The sequence below is a fragment of the Balaenoptera ricei genome, chromosome 20 (assembly GCF_028023285.1).
Source record: "Balaenoptera ricei isolate mBalRic1 chromosome 20, mBalRic1.hap2, whole genome shotgun sequence".
Lineage (NCBI taxonomy): Eukaryota > Metazoa > Chordata > Mammalia > Artiodactyla > Balaenopteridae > Balaenoptera > Balaenoptera ricei.
The window spans coordinates 20,090,354-20,110,414 of record NC_082658.1 but is presented as its reverse complement, the minus strand read 5'-3'; the positions used below and the strand labels follow the sequence as shown (position 1 = coordinate 20,110,414).

The 20,061-nt window shown below is 41.6% G+C and overlaps 6 protein-coding genes across 6 annotated transcripts; all 6 read left to right on the top strand.

The window, feature by feature from the left end:
- The first annotated feature begins 409 nt into the window (after positions 1-409).
- On the top strand, positions 410-799 carry LOC132355051 (keratin-associated protein 2-3-like). Its single transcript, XM_059907231.1, has one exon. It carries the CDS (start codon positions 410-412, stop codon positions 797-799), a length of 390 nt encoding a protein of 129 aa, XP_059763214.1.
- Positions 800-4,121: 3,322 nt separating this feature from the next.
- Positions 4,122-4,553, top strand: LOC132355049 (keratin-associated protein 9-3-like). The gene has a single exon (XM_059907229.1). It carries the CDS (start codon positions 4,122-4,124, stop codon positions 4,551-4,553), a length of 432 nt encoding a protein of 143 aa, XP_059763212.1.
- Positions 4,554-7,704: 3,151 nt separating this feature from the next.
- Positions 7,705-8,136, top strand: LOC132355050 (keratin-associated protein 9-3-like). Its single transcript, XM_059907230.1, has one exon. The coding sequence runs from the start codon at positions 7,705-7,707 to the stop codon at positions 8,134-8,136; it is 432 nt and encodes a 143-aa protein (XP_059763213.1).
- Positions 8,137-11,290: 3,154 nt separating this feature from the next.
- LOC132355563 (keratin-associated protein 9-3-like) lies at positions 11,291-11,722 on the top strand. The gene has a single exon (XM_059907986.1). The coding sequence runs from the start codon at positions 11,291-11,293 to the stop codon at positions 11,720-11,722; it is 432 nt and encodes a 143-aa protein (XP_059763969.1).
- A 3,154-nt stretch (positions 11,723-14,876) lies between these two features.
- On the top strand, positions 14,877-15,308 carry LOC132355570 (keratin-associated protein 9-3-like). Its single transcript, XM_059907992.1, has one exon. The coding sequence runs from the start codon at positions 14,877-14,879 to the stop codon at positions 15,306-15,308; it is 432 nt and encodes a 143-aa protein (XP_059763975.1).
- A 3,154-nt stretch (positions 15,309-18,462) lies between these two features.
- On the top strand, positions 18,463-18,894 carry LOC132355569 (keratin-associated protein 9-3-like). The gene has a single exon (XM_059907991.1). The coding sequence runs from the start codon at positions 18,463-18,465 to the stop codon at positions 18,892-18,894; it is 432 nt and encodes a 143-aa protein (XP_059763974.1).
- Positions 18,895-20,061: the final 1,167 nt, after the last annotated feature.

Below are 20,061 nucleotides of genomic sequence, written 5' to 3'. Positions count from 1 at the left end.
CTAGTCAGTGCTCTAGAAACCCTTATATGTTTAATTTCTTTAAAAATGCAGCCCCTTTAGGCCCCTTTTGCCCAGGATTTGCCAGGTCCCGTCTACTCAGAATAAGCATGAAGAGCTGCTATCCCTTCAAATGGCGCAGAGGAGTGCTTAGGTTTTGATGATGAACAGCGTGAATACATCCATATTTAGGGATGTAACACATGTTCTTTAATGAGATCATGAGTATTTCACCAGCAATGCAATCATTAGTCAAAACAAATGTCTACTTAATTGGCCCAAAGATAAACAAGAGGGGTCATCAGCAGCTGACCAGGGTATATAAAGGGCCCAGAGCAGGAGGAAGACATTCACACCTGAGAACTCTCAACTCCTCTCACCAGCTCAAGCCAACGCAACCCCAGACACCACCATGACCGGCTCCTGCTTCGGCCCCATCTCCTCCTCCCTGGGCTGCGCCGGAGGCTGCTTCCAGCCCTGCTGCTTCCACGACCCCCGCTGCTGCCGCCCAGTGTCCTGCAAGACCACCGTGTGCCGCCCCGTGACCTGCGTGCCCCGCTGCACGCGCCCCATCTGTGAGCCCCGCCGCCGCCCAGTCTGCTACGCCCCGTGCAGCCTGCAGGACGGCTGCTGCCGCCCCATCACCTGCTGCCCCACGTCCTGCCAGGCCGTGGTCTGCCGCCCCTGCTGCTGGACCACCACCTGCTGCCATCCCATCTCTGTGCAGTCCCCGTGCTGCCGCCACCCCTGCTGCCAGCCGGCCCCCTGCCGCACCATCTGCAGGACTTCCTCCTGCTGCTGAGAAGTGCACTAACTGCCGAGAGCCAGCAAGCAACCTTCTGAAAAAGTTCTACCCCCTTTTGTCTACCTAACAAACCTCCTCTGAGCCATCAATACCCCAAATCAAGCAGGAGTTCAATGGCGATCCAGACTCATCTATTAAGGCTTGGACTGTTCTCAAGTAACAGTGACAACTTCCTTCTTTCCTTCTTAGATCTTAAGTCTTGCAGCATGTTTGTTTTCTAATAAACTTCTCTTTTCTGGCCTAGCAAACACAGCCTTGGTTTTACTTATTTATTCTAAATTTTTTTCATGAAATGTAAACATAACAAAAATCCACTGATTGCCTACATCTGCAAGCCACAGACTGTATGGTATACAATAGAAATTAAAATTGAGTTAAAAATGTTCCCCTGTTCAAGAAATTTCTAGGGAGATGAATCAAATTTACAACAACTCAACTAAAAATTAGAATATGTAAAAAGTACAACACACTCTATGGTGTCAACAGAGAAGTTACTGTTGATTGGGGAGAACAAGAAAGATTGAAAAAGAAGCTAGCATTTTATATAGATTTAGGTGTGCAGATCTGAGGGAATATGGCATTTTCAATAATGGAAACAGTATTCACAAAGGTATATAGAGGGAGGTTGTTCAGAGATGGTTTGACTGGGAGCACTGGATATATGTAGAGCACATATGTGGGAGATAAATCTGGAAAATTTGTGTGCTTTGAATACTAGCCAAAGGAGTATGCCGTTTATGCAATAAGTACGAAGAACTGTTGAAAGCCTTAGAGCAGGGGAATGCCATGACAGGAGTAGGGCATAGGGATGATTCCTATGGTAGATGCTTATAAAAACAAAAGCCCTAGGGCTAAACATATAATGACTATACAGAAACAATTCAAGACGCCATTGCCCTGATCCAAGTGATACACAATAAGAGCTAACTAAGATGATGACCATGGAATAAAGATGACCCAAAGAGTGTGGCAGATATAGACACCCAGAAGGAGTATTAACCAATCTGAATATAGGAAACAAGAAGCAACTAGGAATAAAATAATTAGGAATTGCAGCTCTATGGGAAACTCTTCTGGTCAGAAGACACTTAGAATTTTAAAATATTTATGCTTATTTACTGTGTGTTTAAAATCACAGTTCTATAGTGTATTCTGCCTACCACTAATATTTCTATTCTTGAACTATTATGAAATATTAGGAAAAAAACAGAGAAGACAAAGAGTTTTACTAACTTTAGTTGATCCTGGAAAGCAACATGGTATAAAATAAAATGAACTGATCTAGGAATGAGGGATAGGAGTTTTACACCCAGCTCTTCTGGCTATACACTGGTTGTGTGAATGGAGCAAGTCACTAATCTCTCCAAAGGGCAGCCAATCCTAAACTCAGTAGTATTCTAACATCAACTGATGCTGAGAGGAAATTAAAAGTGGTCCACACCACAATATCAATGTTCCAACTTAGAACTTTGAGGCTGAATGGTTCTATGTTCAACTCTTTTCCTTGATTAATCTGACCTATTTGTACTATGCTGATTTGTGCACTAGAGCAAGATATGAGGCAGGCAGATTGGGTCTTCCCTTCTACATAATCCTTTAGTGTGCATAATAGTATTTAATAACCATGTGCTCTTTATAAAAAGAATGATGTCAGTTTCTACACCTATACAATTAAATGGTTGGACTAGATGATTTATCAAGTTTTGGCTCTCCAACATTCGGTGATTCCCCTAACCATCTTTCAAGTTCATACTTGCAGTCATGGTTACCATATGACATGAACATCTTTATTGACACTGACAGCAGTCACTCTTTAATGTAATTCTATCACTGTACAAACCAACACCTCCACCTGATAAAAGCTAACTATGTGCTTCTATTCATGATTGGAATGCAAGAATAAACCTACCACAAGTAGCAATAATGTATTCTTTTGGCCACCACTTTTTTCATTTTCTTCCATGTAACCCTAAACTTTTAATGGAAATTCACAGTCTTTCTTTTAGAAATCACCAAGAATTGTTTCAATTTTTTTTTGGCTGAAATTTATCATAATCTCTTTGCACTTACACCTATTGAATGATATTTGATCATGCATTCCCTAACCTGCCTTATAAGACTGTGATCCAGAGAAAGTATTTCCTAATTCCTGCTTCTTTATGGGTTCTCCTTCACAAATTCAATTGTCATGCTCTGTGGTCTAATATCATCCTTTCATAGGAAAAAAGTTGTAGTTACATAAAATGAATCCCACCTTCGAGAAATAAATGCTTTCCAGATAATCCACTGAAGTGATTTTTAGAAGTGATTTTTATCCTGAAAATCACTGAAGTGATTTTTAGAAGTGATTTTTATCCTTCATAGAGAAATGTCAATTACACTTAAAATTTTTGTGATTTTTTTTCCCTTACTGGATATGAATTTCAGCCCTTCTTTTAAATTTGTGCTAACAAAATATCCACAGTAAATTGGAATGGAGTAGGTTTTATTCCATATACCCTCCTCAGTGATAAATGTTTCCTCAAGTGTGAATGTGTGAAGTTCAAGAGAGATTATAGAAATTGGAGAGATTTAATTTCTGAAAGGATCTATGAATTCCTGTGACTGTGGAGTTTATCAGAGTTTGATCTGGCTGATTATAGAAACTAATCTTTTTTTTAAAGATTTTTTTGATGTGGACCATTTTTTAAAGTCTTTATTGAATTTGTTACAATATTGCTTTGTTTTATGTTTTGGTTTTCTAACCGCGAGGCATGTGGGATCTTAGCTCCCCAACCAGGGATCGAACATGGACCCCCTGCATTGGAAGGTGAAGTCTTAACCACTGGACCGCCAGGGAAGTCCCAAAACTATAATCTTAACAATCAAAAAACATAGAGAAATACCCTTACATGAAGGACAATCAATGGTTAATAATTTTACTCTGGAGACTGAAGGTTTGATGAATATGACCCTATAGTCACATTGTCTTGTGAGTGACAAGTGATGTGATCACAAGTGCAAAACAAAGGCTGAGACTTGAAGAGAAATTACAGCATTGTTTGAAAATGAAACATCAGTATTTCTACCGAGGATAAACATATTTGGTGAGTATTAGCTGAGCAGTAAGGAAAACCCAATTTGGAGATATATTTAAAATAACTCAGTGTTTGAACAATCAGAGGGCCCTGAAAAGTTTGTTTAAAGAGTAGTAAGAAAAAAATGCTGACTGTCACAAACGCAAGAACTAACCAAGGCATATAAAAAGCCCGAGGGGAAAAGCAGACCCAACTCACAAACTTCTCCAAGCAGCCCAGCTCTTAGCCCAGCTCCTGACACCATGGCCTGCTGTTCCACTAGCTTCTGTGGATTACCCATCTGTTCCACTGGTGGGACCTGTGGCTCCAGCTGCTGTCAGCCAACCTGCTGCCAAACCGGGTGTTGCCAGCCAACCTTCTGCCAGACCAACTGCTGCCAGACCAGTGGCTGTGAGACTGGCTGTGGCATTGCTGGTAGCCTTGGCTGTGGCCAGGAGGGAGGCAGTGGAGCTGTGAGCTGCCGCGCCAGGTGGTGCCGACCTGACTGCCGCGTGGAGGGCACCTGCCTGCCTCCCTGCGGTGTGGTGAGCTGCACCCCCCCGTGCTGCTGCCAGCTGCACCATGCCCAGGCCTCCTGCTGCCGCCCATCCTACTGTGGACGGTCCTGCTGCCGCCTAGCCTGCTGCTGCCAGCCCACCTGCTGTGAGCCCACTTGCTGGCAGCCCACCTGCTAAAAGCCAGGTTGCTGATTTTCAACTTGAAAGTTCAACTTCCACCTCAATCCATGAAGTAATTATCTCTTCAACCACCCCTGGACACTAACAAGTTCTTGAACTTTAATTGACTTTTTCTGAGGGGTTACCAAATATTTGGACTTCACAGACTTATCTGATTCCATTCAACACTAGAAAGATCTTGATCTCTCCACTAAGGCCACCAAAATACAAATTCGACCCAAGAAATGGGAAAACAAGTTTGCCTTGGGATTGACCTTCAGCAAGCCTCCTCTCCACAGCCCAAGGCTGCCAAAGCTGAGGAAGAACCATCTGTCCTTCTCAGACACATTCACCTCCTAAACTCCACCGTCTTGCAACTTTCACTTCCTATGAAAGGGGAATAATATACCGAGGTCTAATAAATTATACATATTTGGTACGGCAAACGTATCTCTTTTCCTTCATTGAGTGTCGCCAAAAAGATTCTAATCTGACTTTGATATCCCGTGGTACTCTTCTTACACCATGTTAGGATATATGATCAAATCCAGGGGAGGTTAATCCCCATAAAGAGCACAAACTAAAAATACCTGAGGGTTTACTGAGGGAAAGGTATTCCATGCTCATGGCTGGAAGAATTACTATTGTTAAAATGTCCATACTACCTAAAGTAATCTACAGATTCAATGCAATCCTTATCAAAATTCCAATGGCGTTTTCCAGGATATAACAAACAATCCCAAAATTTGTATGGAACCACAAAAGGCCCTGAATAGCCAGAGCAATCTTGAGAAAGAAGAACAAAGCTGGAGGCATCTCATGCTCTGATTTCAAACTACACTACAAAGCTACAGTAATCAAAACAGCATGGTACTGACATAAAAGCAGACATATGCACAAATATGGAATAGAATAGAGAGCCCAGAATTAACCCTCACATATGTGGTCAAAAGATCTTCAACGGAGGTGCCAAGACCATTCAATAGGAAAGGGCAATCTTTTCAACAAATGGTGTGGGGAAAAGCAGATGTCCACATGCAAAAAAATGAAGTTGGACCCTTATCTCAAAACATCTACAAAAGTTAACTCAAAATAGATCAAAGACTTACCTATAAAAGCTAAAACTATAAAACTCGTAAAAGAAAACACAGAGGAAAATCTTCGTGATATTGGATTTGGTAATGATTTCTTGGATATGACACCAAAAGAATAGACAACGAAAGTTAAAAAACAGGCAAACTGAACTACATCAAAATTAAAAACTTCTCTGCATCAAAGGACACAACAAAATGAAAAGGCGATCCACTGTATGGGAGAAGGTATTTGCAAATCATATATCTGATGAGGGGTTAGTATTCCACAATATATAAAGAACTCCTGCAACTCAACAACAAAACAAGAACAACAACCACAAACAACTGGGCAAAGGACATGAATGGACATATCTCCAAGGAAGATATACAAATGGCCAAAAAACCCATGAAAAGATGCTCAGTACCACTCATCATTAGGAAAATGCAGACCAAAACCACAGTGACATACCACCTCACATCCATTTGAATGGCTACTCTCAAGTAACTCAAAGTGTTGGCAAGGACATGGAAAAATTGGAACCCCTGTGCACTGCTGGCGTGAATGTAAAATGATACACCCACTACGGGAAACTGTACGGCAGTTACTCAAAAAATCAAAAATAGAATTACCATATGATCCAGCAGTTCTACTCCTAGGTATATACCCCAAAGAATTGACAGCGTGGTCTGGAAGAGATATTTGTACACTCATGTTCCTGGCAGCACTAATTGCAAATAGCTAAAAGGGGCAAGCAACCCAAGTGTCATCGAGGGATGAATGGATAAACAAATCGTGGAACAAGCGTACAATGGAATCTTATTCAGCCTTAAAAAGGAAGGAAATTCTGTCATATTCTACAATGTGGATGAATCTCGAGGACATTACGCTAAGTGAAATAAGCCAGTCACAGAGGGATAAATATTGTATGATTCAACTTACATGAGGTACAAAGAGCAGTCAAATTCATCAAAACACACATTAGAATGATGACTGCCAAGAGCTTGGGGAGGGGAGAATGGGGGAGTGGTTGTTTAATGGATATAGAGTTTCAGTTGTGTAAGACAAAAAGAGTTCTGGAGATTGATCGCACAACGATGTGAATATGCTTAACACTAGTGAACTGTACACTTAAAAATGGTTAAGATGGTAAATTTTATGTCATGTGTATTTTATTACAATGAAAATGTTTTTTAAATAAATAGGTATAGGAGACGCCAACTTTACTAAGCAAGACAATGTATGTGTACATACACTGGTTTATGTTTGCACAAGCAGGGAGAAATGTGTCAAAGTACGTGCACCAAAAGTATTAATATTGATTATCTCTGAAGTACTAGTCTTGGAAGGGATGTGTACGTTTTGGGGAAAGGAGGAAGAACATTAACTTTTCTTTATATGCCTGCCTACTGTTTGACTTATTAAAATGTGTATTTATTACTAGCATATTATGTTTAATTTAGTAGAGTCAGGAAACAATCCACAAGAAAAGTCATTAAGGGTTTCAGTTGGGAATATGTACATTGATAACAAAACTACTTGTTCGAGTTCTGAGGATCCTGTAACTTGCACAAACGGAACACAGAAAAGCATACTTCTGATGCTGATGAATCAGGTGATAGCTCACGTTTTGATGACACTAATGGTAGCCATTCCAAGTCAAGACAAATTGTTTACGAAATCATGATCCTTAATTGAATGACCAGTTAGGAAGAGAATGTTCAGTTTAGATAAACTCTGCCTCAAGGTTGTCAAAGGACATTTATGACAAAGCAAGCCAGGGCAATGGTTGGCCCAAGTCTAGACTATCATGTGACTTCCATAATGAGCCTTGGCTTGATCCAAAGGGCAAAGAAGAAACATAATGAGATTTAATTGAACAATGACCCAAGCAGTCCATTGAAAATGCTATTTATAACCTTAACAACTCAGGTATTAGCCAGTCAGAGACTGACTTCGCAATGGTATCAAGGAAAAATGCTAAATGTTAGGGAAATACACGGCTCTGCAGGATATATAAAAGGCCAGACGTAGGAAGTGCAGCCAAAACTCAGAAACTTCTCTTAACAAGTCAACTCTCAACCTAACTCCTGACACCATGGCCTGCTGTTCCACTAGCTTCTGTGGATTTCCCATCTGTTCCACTGGTGGGACCTGTGGCTCCAGCTGCTGTCAGCCAACCTGCTGCCAAACCGGGTGTTGCCAGCCAACCTTCTGCCAGACCAACTGCTGCCAGACCAGTGGCTGTGAGACTGGCTGTGGCATTGCTGGTAGCCTTGGCTGTGGCCAGGAGGGGGGCAGTGGAGCTGTGAGCTGCCGCACCAGGTGGTGCCGACCTGACTGCCGCGTGGAGGGCACCTGCCTGCCTCCCTGCTGTGTGGTGAGCTGCACCCCCCCGTGCTGCTGCCAGCTGCACCATGCCCAGGCCTCCTGCTGCCGCCCATCCTACTGTGGACGGTCCTGCTGCCGCCTAGCCTGCTGCTGCCAGCCCACCTGCTGTGAGCCCACTTGCTGGCAGCCCACCTGCTAAAAGCCAGGTTGCTGATTTTCAACTTGAAAGTTCAACTTCCACCTCAATCCATGAAGTAATTATCTCTTCAACCACCCCTGGACACTAACAAGTTCTTGAACTTTAATTGACTTTTTCTGAGGGGTGACCAAATATTTGGACTTCACAGACTTATCTGATTCCATTCAATACTAGAAAGATCTTGATCTCTCCACTAAGGCCACCAAAATACAAATTCGACCCAAGAAATGGGAAAACAAGTTTGCCTTGGGATTGACCTTCAGCAAGCCTCCTCTCCACAGCCCAAGGCTGCCAAAGCTGAGGAAGAACCATCTGTCCTTCTCAGACACATTCACCTCCTAAACTCCACCGTCTTGCAACTTTCACTTCCTATGAAAGGGGAATAATATACCGAGGTCTAATAAATTATACATATTTGGTACGGCAAACGTATCTCTTTTCCTTCATTGAGTGTCGCCAAAAAGATTCTAATCTGACTTTGATATCCCGTGGTACTCTTCTTACACCATGTTAGGATATATGATCAAATCCAGGGGAGGTTAATCCACATAAAGAGCACAAACTAAAAATACCTGAGGGTTTACTGAGGAAAAGGTATTCCACGCTCATGGCTGGAAGAATTACTATTGTTAAAATGTCCATACTACCTAAAGTAATCTACAGATTCAATGCAATCCTTATCAAAATTCCAATGGCGTTTTCCAGGATATAACAAACAATCCCAAAATTTGTATGGAACCACAAAAGGCCCTGAATAGCCAGAGCAATCTTGAGAAAGAAGAACAAAGCTGGAGGCATCTCATGCTCTGCTTTCAAACTACACTACAAAGCTACAGTAATCAAAACAGCATGGTACTGACATAAAAGCAGACATATGCACAAATATGGAATAGAATAGAGAGCCCAGAATTAACCCTCACATATGTGGTCAAAAGATCTTCAACGGAGGTGCCAAGACCATTCAATAGGAAAGGGCAATCTTTTCAACAAATGGTGTGGGGAAAACCAGATGTCCACATGCAAAAAAATGAAGTTGGACCCTTATCTCAAAACATCTACAAAAGTTAACTCAAAATAGATCAAAGACTTACCTATAAAAGCTAAAACTATAAAACTCGTAAAAGAAAACACAGAGGAAAATCTTCGTGATATTGGATTTGGTAATGATTTCTTGGATATGACACCAAAAGAATAGACAACGAAAGTTAAAAAACAGGCAAACTGAACTACATCAAAATTAAAAACTTCTCTGCATCAAAGGACACAACAAAATGAAAAGGCGATCCACTGTATGGGAGAAGGTATTTGCAAATCATATATCTGATGAGGGGTTAGTATTCCACAATATATAAAGAACTCCTGCAACTCAACAACAAAACAAGAACAACAACCACAAACAACTGGGCAAAGGACATGAATGGACATATCTCCAAGGAAGATATACAAATGGCCAAAAAACCCATGAAAAGATGCTCAGTACCACTCATCATTAGGAAAATGCAGACCAAAACCACAGTGACATACCACCTCACATCCATTTGAATGGCTACTCTCAAGTAACTCAAAGTGTTGGCAAGGACATGGAAAAATTGGAACCCCTGTGCACTGCTGGCGTGAATGTAAAATGATACACCCACTACGGGAAACCGTATGGCAGTTACTCAAAAAATCAAAAATAGAATTACCATATGATCCAGCAGTTCTACTCCTAGGTATATACCCCAAAGAATTGACAGCGTGGTCTGGAAGAGATATTTGTACACTCATGTTCCTGGCAGCACTAATTGCAAATAGCTAAAAGGGGCAAGCAACCCAAGTGTCATCGAGGGATGAATGGATAAACAAATCGTGGAACAAGCGTACAATGGAATCTTATTCAGCCTTAAAAAGGAAGGAAATTCTGTCATATTCTACAATGTGGATGAATCTCGAGGACATTACGCTAAGTGAAATAAGCCAGTCACAAAAAGATAAATACTGTATGATTCAACTTACATGAGGTACAAAGAGCAGTCAAATTCATCAAAACACACATTAGAATGATGACTGCCAAGAGCTTGGGGAGGGGAGAATGGGGGAGTGGTTGTTTAATGGATATAGAGTTTCAGTTGTGTAAGACAAAAAGAGTTCTGGAGATTGATTGCACAACGATGTGAATATGCTTAACACTAGTGAACTGTACACTTAAAAATGGTTAAGATGGTAAATTTTATGTTATGTGTATTTTATTACAATGAAAATGTGTTTTAAATAAATAGGTATAGGAGACCCCAACTTTACTAAGCAAGACAATATATGTGTACATACACTGGTTTATGTTTGCACAAGCAGGGAGAAAGGTGTCAAAGTACGTGCACCAAAAGTATTAATATTGATTATCTCTGAAGTACTAGTCTTGGAAGGGATGTGTACGTTTTGGGGAAAGGAGGAAGAACATTAACTTTTCTTTATATGCCTGCCTACTGTTTGACTTATTAAAATGTGTATTTATTACTAGCATATTATGTTTAATTTAGTAGAGTCAGGAAACAATCCACAAGAAAAGTCATTAAGGGTTTCAGTTGGGAATATGTACATTGATAACAAAACTACTTGTTCGAGTTCTGAGGATCCTGTAACTTGCACAAACGGAACACAGAAAAGCATACTTCTTCTGATGCTGATGAATCAGGTGATAGCTCACGTTTTGATGACACTAATGGTAGCCATTCCAAGTCAAGACAAATTGTTTACGAAATCATGATCCTTAATTGAATGACCAGTTAGGGAGAGAATGTTCAGTTTAGATAAACTCTGCCTCAAGGTTGTCAAAGGACATTTATGACAAAGCAAGCCAGGGCAATGGTTGGCCCAAGTCTAGACTATCATGTGACTTCCATAATGAGCCTTGGCTTGATCCAAAGGGCAAAGAAGAAACATAATGAGATTTAATTGAACAATGACCCAAGCAGTCCATTGAAAATGCTATTTATAACCTTAACAACTCAGGTATTAGCCAGTCAGAGACTGACTTCGCAATGGTATCAAGGAAAAATGCTAAATGTTAGGGAAATACACGGCTCTGCAGGATATATAAAAGGCCAGACGTAGGAAGTGCAGCCAAAACTCAGAAACTTCTCTTAACAAGTCAACTCTCAACCTAACTCCTGACACCATGGCCTGCTGTTCCACTAGCTTCTGTGGATTTCCCATCTGTTCCACTGGTGGGACCTGTGGCTCCAGCTGCTGTCAGCCAACCTGCTGCCAAACCGGGTGTTGCCAGCCAACCTTCTGCCAGACCAACTGCTGCCAGACCAGTGGCTGTGAGACTGGCTGTGGCATTGCTGGTAGCCTTGGCTGTGGCCAGGAGGGGGGCAGTGGAGCTGTGAGCTGCCGCACCAGGTGGTGCCGACCTGACTGCCGCGTGGAGGGCACCTGCCTGCCTCCCTGCTGTGTGGTGAGCTGCACCCCCCCGTGCTGCTGCCAGCTGCACCATGCCCAGGCCTCCTGCTGCCGCCCATCCTACTGTGGACGGTCCTGCTGCCGCCTAGCCTGCTGCTGCCAGCCCACCTGCTGTGAGCCCACTTGCTGGCAGCCCACCTGCTAAAAGCCAGGTTGCTGATTTTCAACTTGAAAGTTCAACTTCCACCTCAATCCATGAAGTAATTATCTCTTCAACCACCCCTGGACACTAACAAGTTCTTGAACTTTAATTGACTTTTTCTGAGGGGTGACCAAATATTTGGACTTCACAGACTTATCTGATTCCATTCAATACTAGAAAGATCTTGATCTCTCCACTAAGGCCACCAAAATACAAATTCGACCCAAGAAATGGGAAAACAAGTTTGCCTTGGGATTGACCTTCAGCAAGCCTCCTCTCCACAGCCCAAGGCTGCCAAAGCTGAGGAAGAACCATCTGTCCTTCTCAGACACATTCACCTCCTAAACTCCACCGTCTTGCAACTTTCACTTCCTATGAAAGGGGAATAATATACCGAGGTCTAATAAATTATACATATTTGGTACGGCAAACGTATCTCTTTTCCTTCATTGAGTGTCGCCAAAAAGATTCTAATCTGACTTTGATATCCCGTGGTACTCTTCTTACACCATGTTAGGATATATGATCAAATCCAGGGGAGGTTAATCCCCATAAAGAGCACAAACTAAAAATACCTGAGGGTTTACTGAGGGAAAGGTATTCCACGCTCATGGCTGGAAGAATTACTATTGTTAAAATGTCCGTACTACCTAAAGTAATCTACAGATTCAATGCAATCCTTATCAAAATTCCAATGGCGTTTTCCAGGATATAACAAACAATCCCAAAATTTGTATGGAACCACAAAAGGCCCTGAATAGCCAGAGCAATCTTGAGAAAGAAGAACAAAGCTGGATGCATCTCATGCTCTGATTTCAAACTACACTACAAAGCTACAGTAATCAAAACAGCATGGTACTGACATAAAAGCAGACATATGCACAAATATGGAATAGAATAGAGAGCCCAGAATTAACCCTCAGATATGTGGTCAAAAGATCTTCAACGGAGGGGCCAAGACCATTCAATAGGAAAGGGCAATCTTTTCAACAAATGGTGTGGGGAAAACCAGATGTCCACATGCAAAAAAATGAAGTTGGACCCTTATCTCAAAACATCTACAAAAGTTAACTCAAAATAGATCAAAGACTTACCTATAAAAGCTAAAACTATAAAACTCGTAAAAGAAAACACAGAGGAAAATCTTCGTGATACTGGATTTGGTAATGATTTCTTGGATATGACACCAAAAGAATAGACAACGAAAGTTAAAAAACAGGCAAACTGAACTACATCAAAATTAAAAACTTCTCTGCATCAAAGGACACAACAAAATGAAACGGCGATCCACTGTATGGGAGAAGGTATTTGCAAATCATATATCTGATGAGGGGTTAGTATTCCACAATATATAAAGAACTCCTGCAACTCAACAACAAAACAAGAACAACAACCACAAACAACTGGGCAAAGGACATGAATGGACATATCTCCAAGGAAGATATACAAATGGCCAAAAAACCCATGAAAAGATGCTCAGTACCACTCATCATTAGGAAAATGCAGACCAAAACCACAGTGACATACCACCTCACATCCATTTGAATGGCTACTCTCAAGTAACTCAAAGTGTTGGCAAGGACATGGAAAAATTGGAACCCCTGTGCACTGCTGGCGTGAATGTAAAATGATACACCCACTACGGGAAACCGTATGGCAGTTACTCAAAAAATCAAAAATAGAATTACCATATGATCCAGCAGTTCTACTCCTAGGTATATACCCCAAAGAATTGACAGCGTGGTCTGGAAGAGATATTTGTACACTCATGTTCCTGGCAGCACTAATTGCAAATAGCTAAAAGGGGCAAGCAACCCAAGTGTCATCGAGGGATGAATGGATAAACAAATCGTGGAACAAGCGTACAATGGAATCTTATTCAGCCTTAAAAAGGAAGGAAATTCTGTCATATTCTACAATGTGGATGAATCTCGAGGACATTACGCTAAGTGAAATAAGCCAGTCACAAAAAGATAAATACTGTATGATTCAACTTACATGAGGTACAAAGAGCAGTCAAATTCATCAAAACACACATTAGAATGATGACTGCCAAGAGCTTGGGGAGGGGAGAATGGGGGAGTGGTTGTTTAATGGATATAGAGTTTCAGTTGTGTAAGACAAAAAGAGTTCTGGAGATTGATTGCACAACGATGTGAATATGCTTAACACTAGTGAACTGTACACTTAAAAATGGTTAAGATGGTAAATTTTATGTTATGTGTATTTTATTACAATGAAAATGTGTTTTAAATAAATAGGTATAGGAGACCCCAACTTTACTAAGCAAGACAATATATGTGTACATACACTGGTTTATGTTTGCACAAGCAGGGAGAAAGGTGTCAAAGTACGTGCACCAAAAGTATTAATATTGATTATCTCTGAAGTACTAGTCTTGGAAGGGATGTGTACGTTTTGGGGAAAGGAGGAAGAACATTAACTTTTCTTTATATGCCTGCCTACTGTTTGACTTATTAAAATGTGTATTTATTACTAGCATATTATGTTTAATTTAGTAGAGTCAGGAAACAATCCACAAGAAAAGTCATTAAGGGTTTCAGTTGGGAATATGTACATTGATAACAAAACTACTTGTTCGAGTTCTGAGGATCCTGTAACTTGCACAAACGGAACACAGAAAAGCATACTTCTTCTGATGCTGATGAATCAGGTGATAGCTCACGTTTTGATGACACTAATGGTAGCCATTCCAAGTCAAGACAAATTGTTTACGAAATCATGATCCTTAATTGAATGACCAGTTAGGGAGAGAATGTTCAGTTTAGATAAACTCTGCCTCAAGGTTGTCAAAGGACATTTATGACAAAGCAAGCCAGGGCAATGGTTGGCCCAAGTCTAGACTATCATGTGACTTCCATAATGAGCCTTGGCTTGATCCAAAGGGCAAAGAAGAAACATAATGAGATTTAATTGAACAATGACCCAAGCAGTCCATTGAAAATGCTATTTATAACCTTAACAACTCAGGTATTAGCCAGTCAGAGACTGACTTCGCAATGGTATCAAGGAAAAATGCTAAATGTTAGGGAAATACACGGCTCTGCAGGATATATAAAAGGCCAGACGTAGGAAGTGCAGCCAAAACTCAGAAACTTCTCTTAACAAGTCAACTCTCAACCTAACTCCTGACACCATGGCCTGCTGTTCCACTAGCTTCTGTGGATTTCCCATCTGTTCCACTGGTGGGACCTGTGGCTCCAGCTGCTGTCAGCCAACCTGCTGCCAAACCGGGTGTTGCCAGCCAACCTTCTGCCAGACCAACTGCTGCCAGACCAGTGGCTGTGAGACTGGCTGTGGCATTGCTGGTAGCCTTGGCTGTGGCCAGGAGGGGGGCAGTGGAGCTGTGAGCTGCCGCACCAGGTGGTGCCGACCTGACTGCCGCGTGGAGGGCACCTGCCTGCCTCCCTGCTGTGTGGTGAGCTGCACCCCCCCGTGCTGCTGCCAGCTGCACCATGCCCAGGCCTCCTGCTGCCGCCCATCCTACTGTGGACGGTCCTGCTGCCGCCTAGCCTGCTGCTGCCAGCCCACCTGCTGTGAGTCCACTTGCTGGCAGCCCACCTGCTAAAAGCCAGGTTGCTGATTTTCAACTTGAAAGTTCAACTTCCACCTCAATCCATGAAGTAATTATCTCTTCAACCACCCCTGGACACTAACAAGTTCTTGAACTTTAATTGACTTTTTCTGAGGGGTGACCAAATATTTGGACTTCACAGACTTATCTGATTCCATTCAATACTAGAAAGATCTTGATCTCTCCACTAAGGCCACCAAAATACAAATTCGACCCAAGAAATGGGAAAACAAGTTTGCCTTGGGATTGACCTTCAGCAAGCCTCCTCTCCACAGCCCAAGGCTGCCAAAGCTGAGGAAGAACCATCTGTCCTTCTCAGACACATTCACCTCCTAAACTCCACCGTCTTGCAACTTTCACTTCCTATGAAAGGGGAATAATATACCGAGGTCTAATAAATTATACATATTTGGTACGGCAAACGTATCTCTTTTCCTTCATTGAGTGTCGCCAAAAAGATTCTAATCTGACTTTGATATCCCGTGGTACTCTTCTTACACCATGTTAGGATATATGATCAAATCCAGGGGAGGTTAATCCCCATAAAGAGCACAAACTAAAAATACCTGAGGGTTTACTGAGGGAAAGGTATTCCACGCTCATGGCTGGAAGAATTACTATTGTTAAAATGTCCGTACTACCTAAAGTAATCTACAGATTCAATGCAATCCTTATCAAAATTCCAATGGCGTTTTCCAGGATATAACAAACAATCCCAAAATTTGTATGGAACCACAAAAGGCCCTGAATAGCCAGAGCAATCTTGAGAAAGAAGACCAAAGCTGGAGGCATCTCATGCTCTGATTTCAAACTACACTACAAAGCTACAGTAATCAAAACAGCATGGTACTGACATAAAAGCAGACATATGCACAAATATGGAATAGAATAGAGAGCCCAGAATTAACCCTCAGATATGTGGTCAAAAGATCTTCAACGGAGGGGCCAAGACCATTCAATAGGAAAGGGCAATCTTTTCAACAAATGGTGTGGGGAAAACCAGATGTCCACATGCAAAAAAATGAAGTTGGACCCTTATCTCAAAACATCTACAAAAGTTAACTCAAAATAGATCAAAGACTTACCTATAAAAGCTAAAACTATAAAACTCGTAAAAGAAAACACAGAGGAAAATCTTCGTGATACTGGATTTGGTAATGATTTCTTGGATATGACACCAAAAGAATAGACAACGAAAGTTAAAAAACAGGCAAACTGAACTACATCAAAATTAAAAACTTCTCTGCATCAAAGGACACAACAAAATGAAACGGCGATCCACTGTATGGGAGAAGGTATTTGCAAATCATATATCTGATGAGGGGTTAGTATTCCACAATATATAAAGAACTCCTGCAACTCAACAACAAAACAAGAACAACAACCACAAACAACTGGGCAAAGGACATGAATGGACATATCTCCAAGGAAGATATACAAATGGCCAAAAAACCCATGAAAAGATGCTCAGTACCACTCATCATTAGGAAAATGCAGACCAAAACCACAGTGACATACCACCTCACATCCATTTGAATGGCTACTCTCAAGTAACTCAAAGTGTTGGCAAGGACATGGAAAAATTGGAACCCCTGTGCACTGCTGGCGTGAATGTAAAATGATACACCCACTACGGGAAACCGTATGGCAGTTACTCAAAAAATCAAAAATAGAATTACCATATGATCCAGCAGTTCTACTCCTAGGTATATACCCCAAAGAATTGACAGCGTGGTCTGGAAGAGATATTTGTACACTCATGTTCCTGGCAGCACTAATTGCAAATAGCTAAAAGGGGCAAGCAACCCAAGTGTCATCGAGGGATGAATGGATAAACAAATCGTGGAACAAGCGTACAATGGAATCTTATTCAGCCTTAAAAAGGAAGGAAATTCTGTCATATTCTACAATGTGGATGAATCTCGAGGACATTACGCTAAGTGAAATAAGCCAGTCACAAAAAGATAAATACTGTATGATTCAACTTACATGAGGTACAAAGAGCAGTCAAATTCATCAAAACACACATTAGAATGATGACTGCCAAGAGCTTGGGGAGGGGAGAATGGGGGAGTGGTTGTTTAATGGATATAGAGTTTCAGTTGTGTAAGACAAAAAGAGTTCTGGAGATTGATTGCACAACGATGTGAATATGCTTAACACTAGTGAACTGTACACTTAAAAATGGTTAAGATGGTAAATTTTATGTTATGTGTATTTTATTACAATGAAAATGTGTTTTAAATAAATAGGTATAGGAGACCCCAACTTTACTAAGCAAGACAATATATGTGTACATACACTGGTTTATGTTTGCACAAGCAGGGAGAAAGGTGTCAAAGTACGTGCACCAAAAGTATTAATATTGATTATCTCTGAAGTACTAGTCTTGGAAGGGATGTGTACGTTTTGGGGAAAGGAGGAAGAACATTAACTTTTCTTTATATGCCTGCCTACTGTTTGACTTATTAAAATGTGTATTTATTACTAGCATATTATGTTTAATTTAGTAGAGTCAGGAAACAATCCACAAGAAAAGTCATTAAGGGTTTCAGTTGGGAATATGTACATTGATAACAAAACTACTTGTTCGAGTTCTGAGGATCCTGTAACTTGCACAAACGGAACACAGAAAAGCATACTTCTTCTGATGCTGATGAATCAGGTGATAGCTCACGTTTTGATGACACTAATGGTAGCCATTCCAAGTCAAGACAAATTGTTTACGAAATCATGATCCTTAATTGAATGACCAGTTAGGGAGAGAATGTTCAGTTTAGATAAACTCTGCCTCAAGGTTGTCAAAGGACATTTATGACAAAGCAAGCCAGGGCAATGGTTGGCCCAAGTCTAGACTATCATGTGACTTCCATAATGAGCCTTGGCTTGATCCAAAGGGCAAAGAAGAAACATAATGAGATTTAATTGAACAATGACCCAAGCAGTCCATTGAAAATGCTATTTATAACCTTAACAACTCAGGTATTAGCCAGTCAGAGACTGACTTCGCAATGGTATCAAGGAAAAATGCTAAATGTTAGGGAAATACACGGCTCTGCAGGATATATAAAAGGCCAGACGTAGGAAGTGCAGCCAAAACTCAGAAACTTCTCTTAACAAGTCAACTCTCAACCTAACTCCTGACACCATGGCCTGCTGTTCCACTAGCTTCTGTGGATTTCCCATCTGTTCCACTGGTGGGACCTGTGGCTCCAGCTGCTGTCAGCCAACCTGCTGCCAAACCGGGTGTTGCCAGCCAACCTTCTGCCAGACCAACTGCTGCCAGACCAGTGGCTGTGAGACTGGCTGTGGCATTGCTGGTAGCCTTGGCTGTGGCCAGGAGGGGGGCAGTGGAGCTGTGAGCTGCCGCACCAGGTGGTGCCGACCTGACTGCCGCGTGGAGGGCACCTGCCTGCCTCCCTGCTGTGTGGTGAGCTGCACCCCCCCGTGCTGCTGCCAGCTGCACCATGCCCAGGCCTCCTGCTGCCGCCCATCCTACTGTGGACGGTCCTGCTGCCGCCTAGCCTGCTGCTGCCAGCCCACCTGCTGTGAGTCCACTTGCTGGCAGCCCACCTGCTAAAAGCCAGGTTGCTGATTTTCAACTTGAAAGTTCAACTTCCACCTCAATCCATGAAGTAATTATCTCTTCAACCACCCCTGGACACTAACAAGTTCTTGAACTTTAATTGACTTTTTCTGAGGGGTGACCAAATATTTGGACTTCACAGACTTATCTGATTCCATTCAATACTAGAAAGATCTTGATCTCTCCACTAAGGCCACCAAAATACAAATTCGACCCAAGAAATGGGAAAACAAGTTTGCCTTGGGATTGACCTTCAGCAAGCCTCCTCTCCACAGCCCAAGGCTGCCAAAGCTGAGGAAGAACCATCTGTCCTTCTCAGACACATTCACCTCCTAAACTCCACCGTCTTGCAACTTTCACTTCCTATGAAAGGGGAATAATATACCGAGGTCTAATAAATTATACATATTTGGTACGGCAAACGTATCTCTTTTCCTTCATTGAGTGTCGCCAAAAAGATTCTAATCTGACTTTGATATCCCGTGGTACTCTTCTTACACCATGTTAGGATATATGATCAAATCCAGGGGAGGTTAATCCCCATAAAGAGCACAAACTAAAAATACCTGAGGGTTTACTGAGGGAAAGGTATTCCACGCTCATGGCTGGAAGAATTACTATTGTTAAAATGTCCGTACTACCTAAAGTAATCTACAGATTCAATGCAATCCTTATCAAAATTCCAATGGCGTTTTCCAGGATATAACAAACAATCCCAAAATTTGTATGGAACCACAAAAGGCCCTGAATAGCCAGAGCAATCTTGAGAAAGAAGACCAAAGCTGGATGCATCTCATGCTCTGATTTCAAACTACACTACAAAGCTACAGTAATCAAAACAGCATGGTACTGACATAAAAGCAGACATATGCACAAATATGGAATAGAATAGAGAGCCCAGAATTAACCCTCAGATATGTGGTCAAAAGATCTTCAACGGAGGGGCCAAGACCATTCAATAGGAAAGGGCAATCTTTTCAACAAATGGTGTGGGGAAAACCAGATGTCCACATGCAAAAAAATGAAGTTGGACCCTTATCTCAAAACATCTACAAAAGTTAACTCAAAATAGATCAAAGACTTACCTATAAAAGCTAAAACTATAAAACTCGTAAAAGAAAACACAGAGGAAAATCTTCGTGATACTGGATTTGGTAATGA